This window comes from Penicillium solitum (assembly GCF_028829755.1).
Source record: "Penicillium solitum strain IBT 25940 chromosome Unknown utg000001l_segment0_segment0, whole genome shotgun sequence".
In the NCBI taxonomy this organism is placed as follows: domain Eukaryota; kingdom Fungi; phylum Ascomycota; class Eurotiomycetes; order Eurotiales; family Aspergillaceae; genus Penicillium; species Penicillium solitum.
In genome coordinates this window covers 7,877,269-7,898,838 of record NW_027072121.1, presented here as the reverse complement: position 1 = coordinate 7,898,838, position 21,570 = coordinate 7,877,269, and the positions used below count along the sequence as shown (strand labels likewise).

Sequence of the window (21,570 nt, the reverse complement as noted above, 5' to 3'; positions counted from 1 at the left end):
GAAAGAAAGAATGACAAATAGGGGATTATAACTATATAGAGCTAGCTGATGTGAGACAATTTAGGAGCTAAAGGCTGTGTGCCTATTTCCAGAGGCTCTAATTTCCAAGTAGACCAATAAGCTTAACCGGTAAAGAAGTAAGACAGAAAGGCTTAGCTGGGGTTTGACCAAACACGGACATAATCGGAGCCCAAAGCACATCCATATACAATCACATGTCTAATAGGCCATTTGCAGTAGAGGCAGAACGGATGGGACGCCTAATAATACTATATGCATACCTAGGTATAGGTCCAAGGTTATATATAATTACCGAAAAGGTCGTTCTTTCTTCTTTGGGCAAAAACAAAGACAGCAACTTCCGTTCTCTATATCTTATAATTGCCAAATATTCGTGGGCTTCTACTCACACTTGGCTTCTTGGCCGTTGCTACTGCGACAAAGAACACAAACTGCACTGAAGGTCTGTACATGATTGTGGCCAGAGGCAGTGAAGAACAAGCAGCTGCCAGTCAGAGTGGACTCTTCCCTGCAAACTCGGGGAGCCCTGGGTATCTGGCACAGCTTATTGCAGCGCAGATTAAAGGCTCCAAGATCATGGGAGTGGAATATCCTGCAACGCTGAACAACTACATCCCGTCAGAGAACGAGGGGGCAAATGTTATGCTGCAGCTGGCAAATGACTACCACTCGTCCTGCCCGGGTTCAAAAATGGCCCTCTTGGGCTACTCGCAGGTATGTGACAAAGGGCATTGTGTGAACCACCGTTAGGGATGATAACCTGATTATAGGGCGCTCAAGTAGCCTCTGATGTCCTTTGCGGCGGCGCTGGTGGCCAATTCAACCATAATGCACCGTTATCACCAGATATAGTTAAGAACAGTGGTAATTAATTACAGCTAAGATCCGTCAAGGATGCGGTCAAGCTGACGCATCTTCAGTTATTGCGGCCGTCTTGTTTGGAGACCCAACGCAGATTGCCAACACAACCTATGATCGCGGCACAAGCGTTCACAATGGGGTAAGTAGCCACGCCGGTGCCAAATCTACCCACTAGCATTCTTGGACCAACTGAATTTTCTCGCTCTGTTAATTAGATACTCGCGCGAACAAACAACACCGTGTGTAGGGAGTACAGTGACCGCATGGCATCGTGGTGCGATAAAGGTGACGAATTTTGTGACGCAGGCCATGTCGACGGGGTTCATGAACTCTACCTTCAGAGATACAACACCACTATGGTTCAATATGTGGTCGAAAGATGGCAGAACTCGACAGTGTCGTCTGTTACTAAGACTGCCGCATCTACCGGCTCTTCCACTAATCCAGGGACAAGTGGTGTCGACCAGCACGCAGACAGCCTCACCCACAACCTCAGAGTCTAGTCGTCCCTCCACTGGCACGGCTTCTGGGCTTACTATACTGGGATGGTCTCTGATTTTGCTGTTTTGTGGAATCCTTTTTGTTTGAGAAATGGAATGGCAATAGCCGATACTGCAAATAAGCCTAAGTGAGGAGGAACCCTTGAAGGATTCCTGTGGCCCTGTTATATAGGAACTATTTTCTGAATTTCATCTACTCATTGGTATTGAAACGGCGACACCACGTCCATGTATAGGTACGCTGAATGAAACGTGCCCACGCTCGTCGGCAAGTAGGTATTGCTCCGATTTGTTCACCCGGTAATTTCACTCGAATTATGTCCCTTGAGGCTTACACTTCAGAACCAAAAACGTCAAAATTTCATTATCCTATCTATCAATCTGATGAACCTGTTAAGAACTGGACCGGTTAAAGATAGGGGTTTGTGCCAATCGCTTTTGCTTGTCCCCATCGTGTGAAAGGTATCCAATGTCCATCAAATATTTCACGCTACTCTCCAAAGCCAAAACGGTCTCTTTCATGTCGAAGTGACAGTTATTCGGGACATCGTCTTGGTCCCCCATAAACTGCCATATATTCTCCTCAAACCATCTCAGCATTGGCATAAACGGATGATCAAAGTCTGCCCCTTCGACTTCAGCTTGCAACAGTGTCATCCATTTGTCATGTTTCATCCTTTCAATTGGCAATCCCATAACCCTGCTGAGCGCATCGCAAAATGTAGAGACTCTCATACCATCGGTACAACGGATTGCTTCTGATGGATACATTTCCGGCTGTAGGAACACATCCGTGATGAGATTGGACACCTGGTCCACGCCTGCAACGGTGAAGTAGTGAAGGTCTTCACTGACGGCTTTCAAACGTACAATCGTGAAGGCGAGTCGCCAAAGGAAATCTTCCGAGTGCGCGATTCCTTCTTTCTGTGACCCAACAATGAATCCTGGAATCACAGTCTGTGCTTTTTGGCTTTTGATATTTTCGCGATTTAGATGTCTGTTGTACTCAGCTAACAGCAACTGAGACATGAACTTTGTCTGGTCATATCCCGATGCCTCGGAGAGCTTTCTGGCAATTTGAGTATGACTCTCTGTCTCTGTTGGCATGTATCCACCGGAGACATAGATCAATTTGCTGGGAGAATCCATTTTCGAAAGCCCAGAGAGGATTTCAATGGTGCTATGGATGTTGACTTTCTCGAGCTCCTCGTAGCTATCCATCCAGTTTACTCGAGCACCATTGTGAATGATGCAGTCAATGCGGTTTGTGCTCTTCCTTGTAAACAGTTGGTGCCATTTGGACTCTTCCAAACCAAGCTTCGATCTGCTTAAATCACCTGTCCAGACTTCAATGCAATCTTGATAGTCTGGCTGCCACCATCGACCAAGCTCACCGTGCTCTTGGACCTTTTTCCGGGCCTCTCGTTCATCTTTGGCGCGAACAAGTCCAATCACACACCCGATTTCGGGATTCTCCAAAAGAGAGCGCAAAATTTGACTGCCGAGGAATCCGGTGATAGATGTCAGGAAGACGGTCGCTGAGCGAGCCTGGATGAAATCGAGTTTCGGCTTCAGTTTCACGAGATCGGCAATCAGATTCCTGCAATCACCGTCTTTTCTTTCCAATTTAATTACTCCCGTGAGACCGTCTGCAATGTTAGAAACAGTCACATATTTATGCAAGGTCTCGATTTTGACTTTCTTCTGATATCGTCTCCGGATCATATTCACCAGTGTCACCAATTGCATGGATGTGAGGCCAGTCTTGACAAGCGAGAAGTCTCGTCCCCGTATGTAGGATGCAAACTCCTCATCTTTGGTCTCTATCATGTCTGCAATCATATTGCTGATTTCTATCGCCATACTTTTCGTCTCTGGGAGTTGGGGAAACTCGTCACTCAAAGAGCCACCTCGACGACATTTCCGGATGTCTTTTTGGCTCATCTCTGAGAATTGACGTCGAAGCTTTTGTCTGTCAATCTTCTTAGACAAGGTGTGCGGCAATGAATAGATTTGCACAAAAGCACTGGGGATCATGTATTCAGGTAGATATTCACGCAGCTGGTCCGAAATCGTTTCAGCTAGTTCACTTTGCTGATCGCTTGTTTCAATGAATGCAACAATCTCCGAATCGATAGCTTCATGTTCGGATAGAACCACTGCCGAACGCCCAGTCTTAAGGCATGAATTAATTGCGTTTTCAACCTCTCCGAGGTCAACGCGCAAACCCCGGATCTTGACATAGCCTGTTTGACGACCCAAAAGAATCACATCGCCAGTTTCATCGAACTTGCCCAGATCTCCCGTACGATACACGCGAGACCCTTTCATTGGAGGCATGAAGGGAGCCCATTCCAGAGAAGAGGGATTAAGAAGGGCTTGGGCTTGACGCTCGGGGTCTTTGAGGTATCCAAGTGCGAGGTACGGACTCTGTATGAGCAGTTCTCCTTCCGCACCGAAAGGCATCAACTTGTGCGGGTTGGAAGGATCTGTGATCCAGCATGCAACATTGCCGATTCCCCGTCCAATATTCTTGGGATTATCACCGGCCTTCATCCTCATTTTCACCGTGTCCCAAACCCCAGCCTCGGTTAGTCCGTACATGTTGTTCAATTGGACGTGTTTACCCCATGTCGACACAATCTCCGCAGTTGGAGCCTCCCCTCCGAGTCCAAGACTTCGAAGGTTTGGGAGATTTTCTGGCCGGATTTGTGATACCATTGATGGAGTAAGCCAGGCATGTGACACACGCAGATTGTGCATTGTTGATTCGAGGTCACCATTGCGCTCTTCCTGGGAGACCATGCAGAGACATCCGCCAGCAGCTAGCGGAGCGAACACTTCCAGTATACTGGCATCAAAAGCAAGACTGGCAGACTGCATGAATCGGGTGGAAGTACCAATCTGAAGTTCTTCGATGCATTCGAGAAGGCTAAGAGAGACTGCTCCATGGCCGTGAATGACCCCCTTGGGGACTCCCGTGCTGCCAGATGTGAACATGAAGTATGCTGGTCTCGAAACATCAACATTTGTATCTTTCTGCCAATCCTTTGGGATTTTGGTGTGTTCAAATTGCCTCGGTGTAATCAACGTTGCTTTGATGTCTTTGAATTTGTCAAGAAGATTTTCCTGGGTCACCAGATGCTGGATATCAGCTCTCTGGACAGTTTGTAAAATCCTTTCCAATGGAGACGACGGGTCCATTGGAGCATAGGCAGCGCCTGCTCTCAATATTCCGATTATGATGATAATTGTCGGAATGGATCTGTCCATGCAAAGACCAACAGTATCTCCGGGATTGACGCCTCGGTTCATCATGACCTGACAAATGGCAGCGGATTGTTTTCCAATGTCCTCGTATGTGACTCTCTGTGTGGTTGATTCCATCGCAATGCTTTCTGGGCGTAGGGAGCATTGTTTTGTGATGAGTGCATGCAGACATTCTGCAATAGCGTTTTGTTCGCGGTTGATGGTGTTGATTTCGCGCAGTCTTTCGATGTCGAATGAGGTTACACTGTTTATTTCGTTGACTTTGACGCCAGACATGCACGATAGAGCTTTATGTATACTCTGGAGGCTTTTCAATATGGCGCACGGTTTAAGCTCTGGTCTTTTGAGGCCGTTGCTGTATACATTTGCTATGATGCGATCTTCTGAGATCGCAACAACGAGCAGCAATTCAACCTGGAATGACTGTCAGTTCTACTGCAAGCTAATCCAGATGTAATAAATACCGCAGAGTTCATACCTCAAGTAGCTCAAGTGCCTTGGGTGGACATTTCATTTGTTTGTTTGACAGCACCAAAACAGCCGTCTTTTGATTTGTGCTAGTGAGGACTCCCCAAGCATTGGCATCAACCGCATGGGATACCGCATCTTTCAGTTCTTCGCTTGTAATATCACCATCTGTGGAAATTGACAAGCATTGGCCGTGAAGGTCTTCAACCGAGACCTTGGGCTTCACAAAAGCCTCTTCGTGTCGAGGTTGAAGGTGAATGAAAGTAGGCGAGTCCGGTGCGTAGTAGTCCCATAAGAGAACCGACCAAGCAGCCAGTATTGCTGCGTCCTTTCTGTCAGATCGAGACGTAGTCTTGTCAAGTGCGGCTGCACGGCAAGCTGAGAAAACATGAGGACTTTCATCAACTGCCATACAGTGGTGTTCCGTGATAGTCATCGTGAAGGATTATCACTAAGAGGAAATGCAGGTTGCTGAATTTCAAGATTAAATCAATTTGTGGTGGTTTCCCAGTCTGATACTCTGCTTTATATAATCTTGCAACCGTCATCGGATTGATCTTAATCTTCAAACAAACTATCCGATTTTCATCGCATCACTCCCAGATGAACCATAGTAAGAAATTTTACTTTGTGCAGATATATGCATGCAAGCTCCCCATTCCGTGCAATCAAGGGCCGTCATGCATGCAGCCCTTTCTAGAAGATTTGGATCTCCACTCCTACAGAGGAAAATAAACCCAGCAATTTGGAACATCCCAACCTGCATCATTTGGTAACACAGATCTTCACCCGATGATCTAGGAATTCCCGTCATCGTTCTTTCTTAGCTTTTCCTCCATACAAAAGTCCTCTGTTATCGGTGAAGCATACTCACGAGACTTACGAGACTCACGAGACTCACGAGACTCACGAGCCCTTGCACATCATAGCAAAGCCCAAGGGATCGAAAACGTCGATCATTGCTATGGCGATCCTGTTTGAACGTGCCTTTTGTTCAATTGCCCTCGGGGTTCTCCCGGGTTAGCAGGAATTTTGAGTGATCTGCTTTTTTCAGTATGTGGCCGCACTCCTTGAAGACTTTTGCAGAAAGTACATCCAAGCTTGATGTGCCTGGTAATTTTCGGAATAATGATAGGAGCTCTCAAGTTGGCAATTAGTTAATTATGGCGATACACAATCCAACTGACGAACTGGCAATCGAAAGCTCTACGAAACTTGACAGCGCTAATGCTGTGAACTCTGCAAGGAAGTTATTGTAAGGAGCAATCTGATATCCATAAACACGGCAACCATTGATCACACCGCTGCCACACATTGCACGATCTCTATGCAGACATTAGAGTAACTCTCCAATCACTATTGCACTCTCGATCATGATTGGGGAGTATTGATCGGACTCTATCTCCGATACCATTTCGCCATACATTCACATCTTGCGTACCTAGTTATTCACTGCCGGGTGTGTAGTACAACATTCAAAGTTAAGTTTATTCAACTAAGATCATAGACGATCTGTCATTGTTCGAGAGCAACAGTGGAGTGGGCAGGAGGGAATTTTTCTTCAATGGCGACTGCTTTCGTATCATTGGTCCATAGCGGGAGAATCACTGATGCCATTGAATCTGAACGTGGAATTGCTTTGATATAAGTTATGGAAGCAGTACCCGTCTGGATATCACCTTTACCATCAATCCAGCGCAACATTACAATCCAAATTGTCATTCATCCACTCAAGATGCCTTCCAACGAATCTTCTACTCCTCAGCATGTAACTGTCTCTATACCTGACAAGGGTCTCTCAGCCGAAGTTGTGGGAGAATTGCTACAAAGGCACATGGCAGCAGATATACCTCCCTCCCATGATCTTGGACGGTAAAGTCTTCAACAGTCTACTTTCAAATTGATAAGACTGGCTAATATATGCAGATTTACAACAACCAAGTTCGATGAGACTGCCATCAATATCATGGTTGCAGGCAGTCTACGAAACCAACCATGCATTGAGGAGTACCCATCTCTAGCAGAGTTAGTTAATTCCTCTCATGAACTTGTTATCCAACCACGAAAAGATAACTAATGCCATCATCTCAACACAGCTTTCGAGAAAAGTGTGTCTCTATGCTCGCCAATCTTTGGAATGCCCCGAGTGGCTTCTTCGGTGCCGCAACGACAGGGTCATCCGAAGCTGTTCTTCTTGGTGGTCTCGCCATGAAACGCCAGTGGCAGCTTCAACATCCTTGTCACTTGAACTCCCGTCCTAATGTTATCATCGGTGCGAATGCACATATTTGTGTCACCAAAGTTGCAAATTACTTTGATGTCGAGGCTAGGATCGTACCTGTTAGTGAGAAAAGTGGATATTCATTTGATCTCGAGGGTTTGGAAGATCGCTTAGATGAGAATACAAGTATGAACTCCCATCTCAAAGTCTCATTTTTTCTTGTTGTTTATGCTGACTTTTTAACTATAGTTGGTGTCTTCTTGACTCTGGGGTCTACTTACACTGGACATTATGATCCTATCCAACAAGTTTCGAGAGTGCTAGATGAGTACGAGCATCAAACGGGGAACAATATCCCTATCCACGTTGATGCGGCAAGTGGTGGCTTTATTGCACCTTTTACTCCCAGCAATACAAATTTTATCTGGTAAGCACGAATTTACCCTCCATCTGACTTCAGAGGCTAATACGGACTTTCCTGGCAGGGACTTTCGTCTCCCTCGCGTCCAATCTATCAATGTTTCGGGACACAAGTTCGGCATGGCACCTCTAGCAGTGGGGTGGATAATCTGGCGTGAGAAGTCACATATCCCCCAATGCCTCCTACTCGAATCTTCCTATCTCCGGGGAACCCAGAGCAATTTCTCGTTGAGTTTCTCGAGATCTGGTGCGCCTATTGCTGGTCAATATTATAATTTCCTTCGTTTGGGGCTAGCTGGGTATCGTGAGAGAACTCATAGCTTGCTCGACCGGGCTTGCCATTTGAGTATCCGGCTGGAGGAGACAGGGTATTTCTCCTGCTTGAGTGATGCTCATCGACGACATATACCAGGTGTCTATCGTGACCTCTGTCGGGAGGGTGGTCAGATTACTGCTCCTGTGCTTCCGGTTGTGGTTTTTAGACTCACTGATCATGTCCGACGACTGTATCCGAAGATGCAACTATCCGATTTGAGTGATGCAATGCATTGTTTCAGATTTTCTATTCCAAGTAAGTATCTCTCACTGTTCTATTGGTTATTACCTATCTCACACAGGTTCAGACTATACTCTTCGTGGCTGGGGATATCATGGTGAAGATATCGAAGTTATGAGATTAGTGCTTCGTGACGAAATGACGATGGAGATGATGGGAGAAGTGATCACAAGCATAACTCAGGCAGTTGAAAAGCTGCTAGACCAGGCATGAATGGGATAGACGGGCGGTGCGGACGTTGTGCATTATTTTAGCAGAAAGTCTTTGCTTTATAAATCTCAAAGGCTATAACAGATGTCATAATTCTTTTTCACATCCAACCTTTATATAATCTAGTTGATTCACCCAAAGCAATCGAAAATGGACAAAAATAAGGTGGAAACCCCCCATGTCACCGTTAATAAGCCGAGATTGAGTAATGCAATGCTGGCTGTATAGCTGGCATTAGGATAAGATAAACCCTAATGCAACTCCCCGTACACCACCCAGATCTTTCCAGGCTCCTGATGGTGATTGAAATTCCCAGAATGACCTTGTGGCAGGTGAGACTGAGCTTTCATGGGCGGTCGTTTACAAATTGTTTTCACTTTTTATCGCCGTAGGTGCCTTGGAATTTCTCGGGCTCAAAGATGATGTGTACGTTTATCTTTATCCCTCCTTATCTTCTCATCCTCTCGTCCACTAACCGAGGGATATCATCACGCAGATGCACAAGTGGGACGACAACGGCAATATCATCGGTCTTGGTATCTGGCTTTAGTTTACATTTGCATATCAAGCTTCGACGTTGTGTTAAGCAGTACATTTGAATAGTCGGGTTCGGTTCATTCTTGTTCAGATGGCGGCGGCCTGGTGATGTCTCAAATATTAACGTTCATATCTTCTATTAGGGCTATGTCATGACTGTCTCTGGTGTGTTTCTGTCTCATTCCCAAACCAAAACCGGAGAACGGATATTCCACGGTCATTGTGATTGAATAGTAGAGTGGATTTTCCATCTATAGGCTGTTGAAGGTCGAAACAGAGCTTCACAGCTGGGGTGGATCGCTCGCGTGGTTCTTCGAACGGAGCATGTACTGTGTCTGGTGACACTTCAGTGCCGGAATTGTTGCCATCCAGTTCATCCACTACGCCTTTTCTTCGATCAAGGAGTTCACCAGACCCCACATCGGGAAACATATCCAGAATACGTGAGGCTTTATCCACAAGAGCTTCGAGCTCCTCGACACAGCGACGCTGGTACCGGTTAAAAACCATTCGCTGCTGAGGCGTGCAACCCGGGGCCTTACATGCATACCCCAAGAATTCCAACACTGCGTATGAAAGGCGCATGCGGAAGTTGCATTGGATGACGTGGACACCGACATAACACGGGTATGTGTGCTTCGGCCGAGTGTACGGCGTCGTCGGGAGATCTACCACACAGCTTGCCACCGTCTCGTCGTGAGATAAGGGATGGGTTATTTGCTCCACTTCATCCATCTCTTGGAGGATGGACGGTGAGCTGGATAGCACCTTGTCGAGGTCACCTGTATCAACTAGGGCACGAACGTGGCTGCATATGCGGGCACAGTGATGCGAGAAAATACATGCCCGGAGTATTGGATATTCTGATAGTTCGCAATATTTATGATACTCAAGAAACCATGTCAATGCCTCTTCACATTCTTGGCCAGACATGAATGCTTGGGTTTCCTAACATGCTGCCATTAGCCACGAAGACAATATATGAACGGCTAACTTACCACATTAGTAAATATAATGACAAAAAGATTCCGCCCGCTCCGGGTAGTGAACTGCTCCGAGCCACGCAGGCGAATCAACTTTGACAACACTTGGTTGTGGAATTGCCATCCAGGAGTCGCGACCGGCTCGGTGCCCTTTCGTATGCCCAAGAGGAGCTTAATTAAAGTGTCAGCAGATTTGGGACTCGCCAATAAATACATCGAATCTTACCTCGTATAGTCCTAGCAGCCATACGGCCAATAATGTGTTGTCGCTTTTGCATCGTTGGGGATCCTGAATGGCTGAACGGGTGGCCATAAGCGCAGATCCGTATGCTTTAGCTCGATCCGAGGTTGCCTTCGAAGTCCGGGTAATGGTGGCCATATAAGCGCGTGCGACGGCATTGCAGGCCTGATACAGAGCAGACTTCTCCTCTGCTTTGGAAAGGACATCGGGAATAGCATTGAAGATGCTTTTGGACATTTCAAATGCGAGCTTGAACTTATTTATGACGAAGGGCATGAAGTGGGTATTCCACGATTCAGCCAAGGGGTATATTAGGGGGGAGGTTTGTCCAGACCATAGTCGAACTTCATCGGTTTGCTCTGAGATATGCGTATATGGGATTGTTATTTCGTCCAAAGGGTATCCCCCGAACAAAGGAGATGAACTTCCAGGTCTGACGAGATCGGACTATTCAGTGTGATTATATCATCTAGGGTCTTTCGTGTGAACTACTCACGTTAACAAGTCGCTTTCGACACGAATCACTGTCGTGGAAAACTTTTACTGCAAAAGGTGGGTGAGGATATCCATCACATTTTCGACCTGTAGAAATGCATCGCCGACACTGAGGCTTTTCTTCATCGCATTTGACTCTGCGAATTCTGTATAGGAGTCAGCGAGTGCTTCTGGTATTTGAAAAGGAGAGCTTACTTGCAGGTCATACACCCAGACTTAAGCTTAGGTGCCCACTTCCTCCGACGAGCAGACAACTGTGATTTCTCGACACTTGTCATCGCGGCCCTGTCCAAGGACTCTTGACAGATAACAAGTACTAAGTCCAAGCTTCCGACATGTGGTGGCTGTTTGTGGGGAATGCCAGGGATCTAGTGGGAGGCGGTGGGGCATGCATACGAGATCACTTGGGAGCCTAAATGACTGTGAGTGGCTATATTCCATTGATCACATGAAAAAGTTCATGACCATTTTAGAACTATGAGTTACAGATAAGGCTTGGCTATATCTTATGTTATGCCTACATATATAGCAGTATGTATTTCACAGCACAAGGGGACTACTTAGTTGTAGTGGACTCCACCTGGGCAGGGCTAAGGGTATGCTTAGTAATGCTCAGGTTATGCTCACTGCTCACAAAGTACTCCGACAGCGTTTGGTGAGCGTACAGACTTGCTCACTCTACAGCCTGAAAATAAAGGCAGGCTTTCAGCTTTTCCACAGCCGCTTGCATGCGTGCCATAAATGCCTCCATTGCTGGAATAATGCCGGAATCGCCAGACTGGCGGAGAAGTTTACAGGAAAACAATTTGACGCTGAAAAGAGAGTAGATGTATTGCCAGATTTACTTGGCAATTTCTACCTTATATGCACATCCCGAAACGATATTTTCTGTCAAATGTAGGTAGGTATATCTCGATATTATAACTTCAGGGGGAATTTAGGCGCTCGGTCCACGTGGACATCAGTTCGATAAGTCATACATGGCTGCTAACTAGAGCAGAACAATACGTACTTTGTTGCGAGAATTCCCTTTAATCGATAGACATAGAGAGGCACAGATATTATAGTGCTTCGTTGAGGGGTTGCGTTGTGGCTTCAGACGGGAATTCTGCAGTTAAGGAGACTTATCAAGTAAAGGGCATGTTATCAGAAGTACTCCGTAGACAGGCCTCTAATGCACAACAGTGTACAATATAGGGGGAGAGGAAAAGGAAGTGAAATTTGAGGAGGATAAAGATGACGAGGAACATTTGCTTCCGCCTCCGATGATAGAACTAAGTGATATGAAGTCGAAGAGATCTTCTGATGGGACCATAGTGTCCTCAAGTCGACTGCAACGCTACTAGCTATACGGATACGCAGAAGTGAAACAACCAAGACGGTCACATTAATGGTGCCAGTCCTTTAAGGGGTTTCCTCAAGGGGACAACGGCCAGAGTGCTAGTGACAGACTTATATGGATAGTGTTGTACGGAGTACGCAGTACTTTGTAGGTGCTTTTTCTCCCCCCCCCCCCCCCCCCCGCGGTGGACGTCATGTGCAAATCCATTCATCCATGGGTCGGATCAGGCCTACGTAATTATGGTCGGGAGCCCCGGGGGCGGGTCCGGTGCTTATGTAACACTCAGGGGTGTCCCGGTTGGACGGGTGCTCAGTTTGCCGAGAAGAGAAAAAAAAGCGGCAAGGGGTGAGCACTAAAGGGGAAAGGGGAAAGCCATCTCAGCTCGAAATATTTCTACGGAGTATGTGCAAGTCAGGTAAGTATAAGATAGACAACAGGATATTTGAGTTTACTGGTTATAACTCAGCCCTTGTCCCGCCTCTTTCCCCTCCTATCGAAGGGTGGCATGAGGCTGATATATAAAGAGAGAGATTAACCATATATCTCAGATTATCCACATCATAGGTAACCTATGATGAGGCGTATAATAAAGTAGCGTAGTGGGTAGTCCGTCTCAGCCTCCGTACTTTGGGTATGACATCCCAAGAGAAAAATATATTTCCGGGGGCAATAGGATATGTATGCAGTCGGCGATACCGAGTCCAGGGGTATCACAAAATAGTTAAATGGCTAAAATAGCAACTGCAAAGGCGTGGAACGTCTGTCGAACCTTTTCCAAGGTTCCTTTTTTTTGCCAGGGGATCCTCCCACTAAGGAATGTGCCGGGCCACTAAGGGGTATAATTATAGAAATTTTCCCCGTATGTTTTTTTTTGGGACGTCTCTCTAAAAAGCTCAGCCACTTTTTTTTTTTTTTTGGCTCGCCTGGTAGCTCCGATTTAGTGTGGATATATTGGGCCAAGAGAGAAAGCTGGCGAAGGTCAGACCAATATAGAAATCACTGGGCAAATTCAGTACCTGGGCAACCAGGCACTCCGTCCTGAAGATGCCAAGAAAGTGAAGAAAATAAAAATGTTACTATTTGTTTACTCCGTAGTATTATTGACACTATGTAGATACTATTTACTCCGTACAACCGCATTGTTCAAAATGTTATTTATTTATATCTTAACTAAACAAGAATGATAGAATCCAATATAGAATCTAATATAGAATCTAATATAGGATAATATAGAATAAAATGTGTGCCAAGTGAGACATACGATTCCCCTGGGAACCAAAATTGGTCCGAGCACTCCCCTCATTGGACCAAAGCTTGCACAAAGTGCAAGAGCTAATAATAATCCGCCCCTCCCCCTACCTTCTCTGTTCTTGCCCCCCTCTATAAATACGAAACACCTGTGCCTTTCTTGTCTCTTTCTATCTTTTCTCCTCTCTCGCTGCTTTCATTTAATCCCCATTACCCTCTACAATCTTTATTCTCCCAATACCCTTGTTTTTGCATTCAATTTTCTTTATTGCCCATCATGTGGTAAGCTCTTGTCTACATTCCACATTTCCTCAATGGTCAAATACTGACAGTCGGCTTAGTGGAATCTTCGGTTACATCAACTACCTCGTGGAGAAGGACCGCAGATTCATCATTGATACACTGCTTAATGGTAAGTGACCCAAAAAAAATTGAATGGTTTTTAACCTTTTACTCACCGTCATTTCCCAGGCCTCTCCCGATTGGAGTACCGTGGCTACGACTCGGCTGGTATGGCCGTGGACGGCAACAAGAAGAATGAAGTCTGTGCATTCAAAGAAGTTGGCAAGGTGGCCAAGTTGAAGGAACTCATCGAGCAGAGCTCATATGACATGACCAAGACCTTTGAGTCTCATGCCGGTATCTCTCACACCCGTTGGGCTACTCACGGTACCCCCTCCCGCCAGAACTGCCACCCCCACCGGTAAGTCCCCCCAAAGTCGACAGGAAAATCCATCCCCCCGGACCATTGAGAGATTGAGAAGCTAATTGGATTATTGTCGAATAGCTCCGATGCCAACTGGGAGTTCGCCGTGGTCCACAATGGTATCATCACCAACTATAAGGAATTGAAGGCTCTGCTGGAGAGCAAGGGCTTCCGCTTCGAGACTGAGACCGATACCGAGTGCATCGCCAAGCTCGCCAAGTACCTATACGACCAACACCCCGACATCGAATTCACAGTCCTGGCCAAGGCAGTCATCAAAGAGCTTGAGGGTGCCTTTGGTTTGCTGCTCAAGTCCGTCCACTACCCCCATGAGGTCATTGCGGCCCGTAAGGGTTCCCCCCTCGTCATCGGTGTGAAGACCTCCAAGAAGATGAAGGTGGATTTCGTCGATGTTGAATACTCGGAAGAAGGTGTCCTTTCCGCGGAGCAGGCCTCCCAGAATGCGGCTGCCAAGAAGTCTGCCACAAGCCTTCTTGCCCCTCCCGACAAGTCTCTGCTGCACCGCTCCCAGTCGCGGGCATTCCTGTCTGACGATGGCATCCCCCAGCCCGTCGAGTTCTTCCTGTCTTCTGACCCATCTGCCATTGTGGAGCACACCAAGAAGGTGCTCTACCTGGAGGACGACGATATTGCTCACATCCACGAGGGACAGCTTAACATCCACCGTCTGACCAAGGATGACGGCACTTCCAACGTCCGTGCCATCCAGACCATCGAACTTGAGTTGCAGGAGATCATGAAGGGCAAGTTCGATCACTTCATGCAGAAGGAGATCTTCGAGCAGCCCGAGTCTATCGTCAACACTATGAGAGGTCGTCTGGATGTGGCCAACAAGAAGGTCACCCTCGGTGGTCTCCGTCAGTACATCTCGACTATCCGTCGCTGCCGCCGAATCATCTTCATTGCCTGTGGTACCAGTTACCACTCGTGCATGGCTGTGCGTGGTATCTTCGAAGAGCTCACTGAGATTCCTATCGCAGTCGAGCTCGCCTCCGACTTCCTTGACCGACAGGCCCCAGTGTTCCGTGATGACACCTGTGTGTTTGTCTCTCAGTCTGGAGAGACCGCTGATTCTCTGATGGCTCTTCGCTACTGTCTGGAACGTGGCGCCCTCACCGTTGGTTGTGTCAACGTTGTCGGATCTTCCATCTCTCTCCCTCACCCACTGTGGTGTTCACATTAACGCTGGTCCCGAGATCGGTGTCGCCTCCACCAAGGCATACACTTCTCAGTTTGTGGCTATGGTCATGTTCGCTTTGTCGCTGAGTGAGGATCGTGCCTCTAAGCAGGAGAGACGTGAGGAGATCATGGAGGGTCTTGGACAGATCTCCGAGCAGTTCAAGCAGATCTTGAAGCTTAACGATCCGATCAAGGACCTGTGCGCCAAGTTCTTCAAGGACCAGAAGAGCTTGCTGCTGTTGGGTCGTGGTGCTCAATTCCCCACTGCCCTTGAGGGTGCCCTGAAGATCAAGGAGATCTCGTACCTCCACTGCGAAGCCGTCATGTCCGGCGAATTGAAGCACGGTGTTTTGGCTCTTGTTGACGAGAACCTCCCCATCATTATGATTCTTACCCGTGACAACCTGTTCACCAAGTCCCTGAACGCCTACCAGCAAGTCATTGCTCGTGGTGGTCGTCCCATTGTTATCTGCAACCAGGATGACCCCGAGTTCACCTCCGCCCTGACCGAGAAGATCAACGTGCCCAAGACCGTGGATTGTCTCCAGGGTCTGCTCAATGTGATCCCATTGCAGCTTATCTCTTACTGGCTTGCCGTTGGTGAGGGACTGAATGTCGATTTCCCTCGCAACCTGGCCAAGTCGGTCACTGTCGAGTAAATGTTTCTTTAGGGCAAGGTTAGACGATTCTTATGATCCGGTCATCTTTTTATCTTTAGGTGTTTTCAGCTTCGGGACAATGCAATCTCGTTTTGTTTTTGTTTTTTATCACCATATTCTAGGCCTATTGCATAGTAGTATTGTTTACCGTAAAGAAACTGTGTCTACATAGTATAGCTCGTATAAATTTGATTGGCCCCAGTTGCGCTTAATTGCCGTGGGTGATGACATTCCGCCTTCCCCCGCCAAATGCGGGACCGAGGGATTTCGCTCCTCAAGCTCTTCTGATTTATGAACACTTGTGTCAAGCTCAATTCTTCCAATCCCCAGGGAAACAATATCTTCTCTCTTTCATTGAACTAACCATCAATCTCCAAAAATGACTACTATCAAAGGCCCCGGCGCTGCCCAGACCCACGATGGTAAAACCGAACAACAGCCCTTGGAGAGACCCCCTCAGCTAACAACGACTTTACAATAGGCTCTGGACTCCGCGTTGCAATTGTGCACGCCAGATGGAACACAGTGATCATCGAACAACTGGTATCAGGCGCGAAGAAGAACCTCCTCGCAGCCGGCGTCCTGGAGGAGAACATCACAGTCCAGACAGTTCCCGGTAGCTACGAGCTGCCCCTCGCAGTCCAACGGTGAGTGCGGGGATGATATCACACATTATACACTATCTATATCACATACTTCTCTATAATGTATACTGCATCTACCGCGATAGCTTTAACTAACACTACATTTCCAGCCTCTACGCCGCCTCCCAGCTCCAGGCCAACTCCTCCGTCCAGGGAGTCAGCGCCACTGATCTCCTGTCATCCCCCACTGCCGAGGTGTCGGGCTCTGGTCACTCTACAAGCCCCAAGAAGCCCTTCGATGCTATTATCGCCATCGGCGTCCTCATCAAGGGCGCTACTATGCACTTCGAATATATCGCCGACGCTGTCAGCCATGGTCTCATGCGCGTCCAGCTTGATTCTGGTGTCCCTGTTATCTTCGGTTTGCTTACCGTTCTCACGGAAGAGCAGGGATTGGAGCGGGCTGGTCTTGGTAGCAGTGGTATGCACAACCACGGTGAGGACTGGGGTAGTGCTGCTGTGGAGTTGGGTCTTAAGAGGAAGGAGTGGGCTGAGGGCAAGATTTTGTAATTCTTACGATAGATTGGCACATTTCTATTGGATCTTTCGGGGGGTTGAGGGCTACGATGGAACCCTCTAACATATGTGGTGTGGATTTTTTTGGAACCTTTGGAAACAACTTGGTCATTTATGGTAGATTGTTTTTCGTTGGAGTAAGAAAGGAAACACCTTCACAGAACCATAATTCTTTGGGAGCATAATCTATTACATGTTCACTCTTCCATCTGTTCACCTTGACCCTTGTCCTCCTCTTCTTCATCGTCCCCTTCTAGAGCCCGCTTTGCTGCTTTCTCTGCTTCCTCGAGAAGCTCCTTGGGAACTTCCTCATGGCGACCCTTGGTCGGTCCATCGACCGAGCTGATCCACGTCATCTCGAGCTCGAAGTCCTTGTCCTTGCTGTCCTCATGGGCAACATAGATAATGCGGGCAGCTTCCTTCACACCGTCTGCCAAAGACAGATTGCCGGAGGTCAGGTCTAGTTTCTCGAGTTCAGCCTTGGCGGCCTGTCGTCCTTTACCAGTAGCAGCACCGTAGTAGCCCTACAAATTCTCGTCAGCATATCCAATCCACTTACTCACAAACAAACAAGTCACAACTTACCCAATACAATCCACTAGGCTCGATCATGTATAGGCCAGGGCCTCCGGCCTTGGCACCCTCGACCTTACCACCGGAGCCAGACTTGGGTCCATCACCGACCTGTCCATCAACTGGAAGCTCCGCCTCGGTATCCCACCCGCCAACAATAGCAGTTACACCGAAGGGCCGTACGCTGGAGTAGAGCGTGTACGCCTGCACATATCCACCCAAGCGATTGGCCAACGCAGCGGTCGGGATGGGACCTTTGTATGTGCCTCTCCAGGAGGAAGCCTCATCTCTAGCTCTGGAAACGAAGTGACGACCATCGGGGACGAGTCCAGCGGATACCTGCATTGGTAGAAAGAGGCCGGATTAGCAACGGGGTATTTCTAAGCCTTCCGTGGTATCATGATTTCGATGAAAACGCATCTGGGAAGGGGTCGATATAGGGAAAGGGTAAACGGGGCGGGGTCTCACAATTCCGACATGACGATCGACTGTCGCGATTCTCTTGTTCGCGCCTGGCTTTAGGAGCTTGCTAGTGATGATCTTCTCCACTGCCAACACTACACCATCCTTGCATCTGATGCCGACGGCGGTGCCTCCGTTCTCAACTGCCTTGACGGCATACTCGACCTAGATGGTATGGTCAGCAGCTTGAAGCTGGGTTCCGTGGCTCATTGAGCTGGGTTGTGTTTGGTTACCTGGAAATTCCGGCCGTCTGGCGAGAACACCGAGTTGGAAAGATCGTATCCTGTGCCGATTGACGTCTGGATAATCACTCTGTTAGCTTGATTGGGATACAATATAGTATATTGCGTAGATCCGAATCTAACTGACCATGATTTTGGTGAGAATGCGATGCGGTGAGGTTCAAGAACAACAGACGTCACCGAGGGTAGGTCGGGCGATCGAGAGAATTTATCTGTATATTGGACAGATAAGGGAGGAGAATGGTCGGTTTGGAGGGTGACTATGGATAGGTAGGGTGAGGTTGGAAGCTCTGGGGATGATAACGGAGGTTCCTAGGCACTAAGCAGTGACGCTGTCGCGTCACGGGGTTGCCTGAGAGCTTCCAGTCACATGACCATGAGATACCTAATTGGTACTTTAGTTTGTATGTCCGCTCTACAGGACTGGTAGGTATTACTTGAGTACCTTGTAGTATTTTGTATATTATTGACATACCATAGACACAATATGGGCATATATGGGCTCGTTATGGTATATTATAGTCATAATATGCAGTATAACATTTGAGCGTCTCTAGTGGCCCCTCAGACTGCAGCCCAACCGAACAACTTGGGCATCTTTGCCCCTCGATCTAAACAAAAGACACTCTCAAATTTCTTTCCTGTATTCAGTTTTACAGGGAACAAACATTTGAATCGAACTTCGACATTTTCCTGTTCATTCGGATATTGTTGAACTATACAGAAATCCACCCCGCCATGTCTTCCTCGATACTACATCAGTGCCCGCACTGCGGGCACGCCTCCGATATCTCAAATGCACTCGCAGCCTTTATCGAGAACCCTCACTGTAAACAGGTAGATTGTGTTCGTTCTTATCTTATTATACCGAGAAACCTGACCAGGCGGATATATATAGTGCGGGATGTCTGCTTCCGAAAGCAACTCGAAAGTGCAAGACGAACTTTCAGCTCTGTTTGATAGACAAATGAGTATGACACAGCTGCATCCCGCCCCTAGAGAAACCACCGTACCACCTCAAGCGCCAGAAATTGTATACAGCATTACCCAACACTACCAGCACACAGAGCAACCTTCAAGCATTGATGTGCTGAGACATCACGGTCTTGATCCAAATGCCCTTACTCCGGATCAGCTTGCGCTCTTCCAAAACGCCGATGCAGAACAGAAACAACGGTTAATCCAAACATGGCAGCTTTACTCGCAGTTCGGAAATGAAACCCATACCCCTGCTGGCGACTTTGCTATGCATGATTCTGCTATGGACGACAGTGCGGATGGAAATGCCTATGCTGATGCTGAGCCGTACATGGTATCTGGCTACGAGAACATTTCCAATCAAGCATCTCACCTCCCGAAAGAGCCCACTACTGGTGAAACCTATGTTGGATCAAAGGACCCGGTGTATCAAGGCCAGCAATGGTGGGAGCTGACAAAAGCTGGCCCGATGGAATCAACCTATGGTGCTTTTGAAGAGACGAGGAGATATTACCCTAGCTGTGGTGTATACCACCATTAGTTCTGTCATAAATAGATCTAGTGAAATGAATTCCTTTTGTATATATGTTCATATCATTGTTGTTATTGTCGTCCCTTCGCCTCTATATGATATACACCCTGACTAGTATAAAGGAAGCATATCAGCTAGACACTAAAACCCCCTTCAGACTACCCAAGATAAATCTACCGAATTTATCGACCACCTAAGCTGAGTGGAACATCCTATCTTTTAGGATTCTGAATTGAAATTATATGTGAAAAGGGGATGGAATTCTTTGATTCTAGATACATATTTCTTTGGGTAATCCATCAACCCCCACAATTCAAATGCTGATTTAATCAGAAACCAATGCCATGACCAACGGTGAAGATAAAAGAGTGTTCGCCATCGGCATTTTCATAAAGCATAAACCAATCCACCACATGCCAACTGGGCTTCCATAAGTGCTTTCATGTCGAAAAAGTAGTCGATGGTGTGCATATTGGTATTTGGAAAGAGAGCTATAGAGCAATCTCTGTAGATAAATGCAGAACCACGGAATTGAAAGTAAAGGAGACACTGGAGAAAGTCAGTCAATTGATGCTATAGACATGATAGATGAAACGGTAGCATACCTTTACTGTTCATCCTCTTCCTCGAGAGCAGCCATGGCGGCGGCGAGAGCATCACTGGTACGCTTGACCTCATCGGCAGCATCGGCGGCACGCTTAGCCTTGTAGCAACCCTGGCCAATGTGGCCACACCACTTCTGAAGGACAAGGGGCAAGTTCTTGGCCATGGCCTCGGCGAGAGCATCGGCAGAGCGCTTGACATCGACGGAGGCATCGGCAGTTCGCTTACAGCCCTGGCCGACGTGACCACACCACTTGGGGAGAGTGGTGCTGGGACCAGTAGCGGCGGCCTGGACGGTGGCAGCGGCCATAACGGCGACGACAACGGAGGTGACCTTCATCTTGATTGTTTGAAGGAGAAACCGGGGGTTTGAAATTTGCAAGTTGGTTTGAAGAGCGAAGGACAGTTACTGAGAAAGCTCGATGATGGAGATGTCTGGAGAAAAGAACGAGGAGACGAACTGCAATGAGGTTTATATATTTGTGAAGATCAGGTATCATTGCTGGTTCAATAGTAGTCTCGTTATTGAGAAGAGCATGTTGGCCTTGAGTTCGAAGAACTCGGTTACTCTGAATAGAGGCATGTTATGTTCCTCAATAGAGTTCTTTGTGGACGGATATTAGCCCGAATAGAGGTACCGTTCGAGGTCGCCCGTTCTGAATAGGGTTCTTATTGACAGATCTCAGCTGGACACTCCAATAATGACCTCAGGTCTCGTATAGAGAGGGTCTAGGGCAAGCCATGGTATCGAATGATTTGACAGATAAATCGGCTAATAAGCCAAGTGACTTTGAACTAGAGTATAACTATTTGTTAATGATGGAGATATCTTCTTTTGTTCGAGTTGACCACTGACCTGGGGGATGTGACACTTGAGGACCAGAAGAGGATATGAATAAGAATTGACGAAAGAGATTTCAGTTTCGGGGGGGTTAATGAATAAGGATGTAGTTTTCATTGTTTCATTGTTTGTAGTATGTACGGAGTACATAGTTGGAGTGATCCTATTGAGATAAGATCGGGCCGGCGCTAACCACAAGTTGCTGGATGCCGAGCCCATCCGGAGCCTTTTTTTCCCGTTT

The 21,570-nt window shown here is 47.3% G+C and overlaps 10 protein-coding genes across 10 annotated transcripts; 6 read left to right on the top strand and 4 right to left on the bottom strand.

Moving 5' to 3' along the window:
* Positions 1–471: 471 nt before the first annotated feature.
* N7455_003036 (uncharacterized protein) lies at positions 472–1,385 on the top strand (the record flags this gene model as incomplete). Its single annotated transcript, XM_040955156.2, has 4 exons — positions 472–735; positions 792–885; positions 942–1,021; positions 1,098–1,385. The coding sequence occupies 4 exons, from the start codon at positions 472–474 to the stop codon at positions 1,383–1,385; spliced, it is 726 nt and encodes a 241-aa protein (XP_040814393.2).
* Positions 1,386–1,775: 390 nt separating this feature from the next.
* Positions 1,776–5,556, bottom strand: N7455_003035 (uncharacterized protein; the record flags this gene model as incomplete). Its single annotated transcript, XM_040955114.2, has 2 exons — positions 1,776–5,066; positions 5,131–5,556. 2 exons carry the CDS (start codon positions 5,554–5,556, stop codon positions 1,776–1,778), a joined length of 3,717 nt encoding a protein of 1,238 aa, XP_040814340.2.
* Positions 5,557–6,855: 1,299 nt separating this feature from the next.
* Positions 6,856–8,530, top strand: N7455_003034 (uncharacterized protein; the record flags this gene model as incomplete). The annotated part of the gene is made up of 6 exons (XM_040955269.2): positions 6,856–6,992; positions 7,047–7,145; positions 7,217–7,527; positions 7,591–7,768; positions 7,827–8,332; positions 8,385–8,530. The coding sequence occupies 6 exons, from the start codon at positions 6,856–6,858 to the stop codon at positions 8,528–8,530; spliced, it is 1,377 nt and encodes a 458-aa protein (XP_040814328.2).
* Positions 8,531–9,214: 684 nt separating this feature from the next.
* N7455_003033 (Zn(II)2Cys6 transcription factor domain-containing protein) lies at positions 9,215–11,061 on the bottom strand (the record flags this gene model as incomplete). The annotated part of the gene is made up of 5 exons (XM_040955132.2): positions 9,215–10,012; positions 10,063–10,218; positions 10,274–10,735; positions 10,785–10,929; positions 10,979–11,061. 5 exons carry the CDS (start codon positions 11,059–11,061, stop codon positions 9,215–9,217), a joined length of 1,644 nt encoding a protein of 547 aa, XP_040814447.2.
* Positions 11,062–13,507: 2,446 nt separating this feature from the next.
* N7455_003032 (uncharacterized protein) lies at positions 13,508–15,283 on the top strand (the record flags this gene model as incomplete). The annotated part of the gene is made up of 4 exons (XM_065604397.1): positions 13,508–13,655; positions 13,706–13,785; positions 13,845–14,076; positions 14,161–15,283. The coding sequence occupies exons 1-4, from the start codon at positions 13,651–13,653 to the stop codon at positions 15,281–15,283; spliced, it is 1,440 nt and encodes a 479-aa protein (XP_065462888.1). The 5' UTR covers positions 13,508–13,650.
* A 58-nt stretch (positions 15,284–15,341) lies between these two features.
* N7455_003031 (uncharacterized protein) lies at positions 15,342–15,938 on the top strand (the record flags this gene model as incomplete). The annotated part of the gene is made up of 1 exon (XM_065604396.1): positions 15,342–15,938. One exon carries the CDS (start codon positions 15,342–15,344, stop codon positions 15,936–15,938), a length of 597 nt encoding a protein of 198 aa, XP_065462887.1.
* Positions 15,939–16,203: 265 nt separating this feature from the next.
* Positions 16,204–17,155, top strand: N7455_003030 (lumazine synthase RIB4). The gene is made up of 3 exons (XM_040955212.2): positions 16,204–16,360; positions 16,420–16,585; positions 16,693–17,155. The coding sequence occupies exons 1-3, from the start codon at positions 16,318–16,320 to the stop codon at positions 17,090–17,092; spliced, it is 609 nt and encodes a 202-aa protein (XP_040814311.2). The 5' UTR covers positions 16,204–16,317; the 3' UTR covers positions 17,093–17,155.
* Positions 17,156–17,204: 49 nt separating this feature from the next.
* N7455_003029 (proteasome core particle subunit alpha 7) lies at positions 17,205–18,674 on the bottom strand. The gene is made up of 5 exons (XM_065604395.1): positions 18,503–18,674; positions 18,367–18,432; positions 18,140–18,298; positions 17,684–18,010; positions 17,205–17,622 (listed from the first exon to the last, which is right to left on the bottom strand). The coding sequence occupies exons 1-5, from the start codon at positions 18,503–18,505 to the stop codon at positions 17,296–17,298; spliced, it is 882 nt and encodes a 293-aa protein (XP_065462886.1). The 5' UTR covers positions 18,506–18,674; the 3' UTR covers positions 17,205–17,295.
* Positions 18,675–19,113: 439 nt separating this feature from the next.
* Positions 19,114–19,894, top strand: N7455_003028 (uncharacterized protein; the record flags this gene model as incomplete). The annotated part of the gene is made up of 2 exons (XM_040955195.2): positions 19,114–19,212; positions 19,274–19,894. The coding sequence occupies 2 exons, from the start codon at positions 19,114–19,116 to the stop codon at positions 19,892–19,894; spliced, it is 720 nt and encodes a 239-aa protein (XP_040814419.2).
* Positions 19,895–20,492: 598 nt separating this feature from the next.
* Positions 20,493–20,828, bottom strand: N7455_003027 (mating alpha-pheromone PpgA; the record flags this gene model as incomplete). The annotated part of the gene is made up of 1 exon (XM_040955096.2): positions 20,493–20,828. The coding sequence occupies one exon, from the start codon at positions 20,826–20,828 to the stop codon at positions 20,493–20,495; it is 336 nt and encodes a 111-aa protein (XP_040814464.1).
* Between the last annotated feature and the right edge of the window lie 742 nt (positions 20,829–21,570).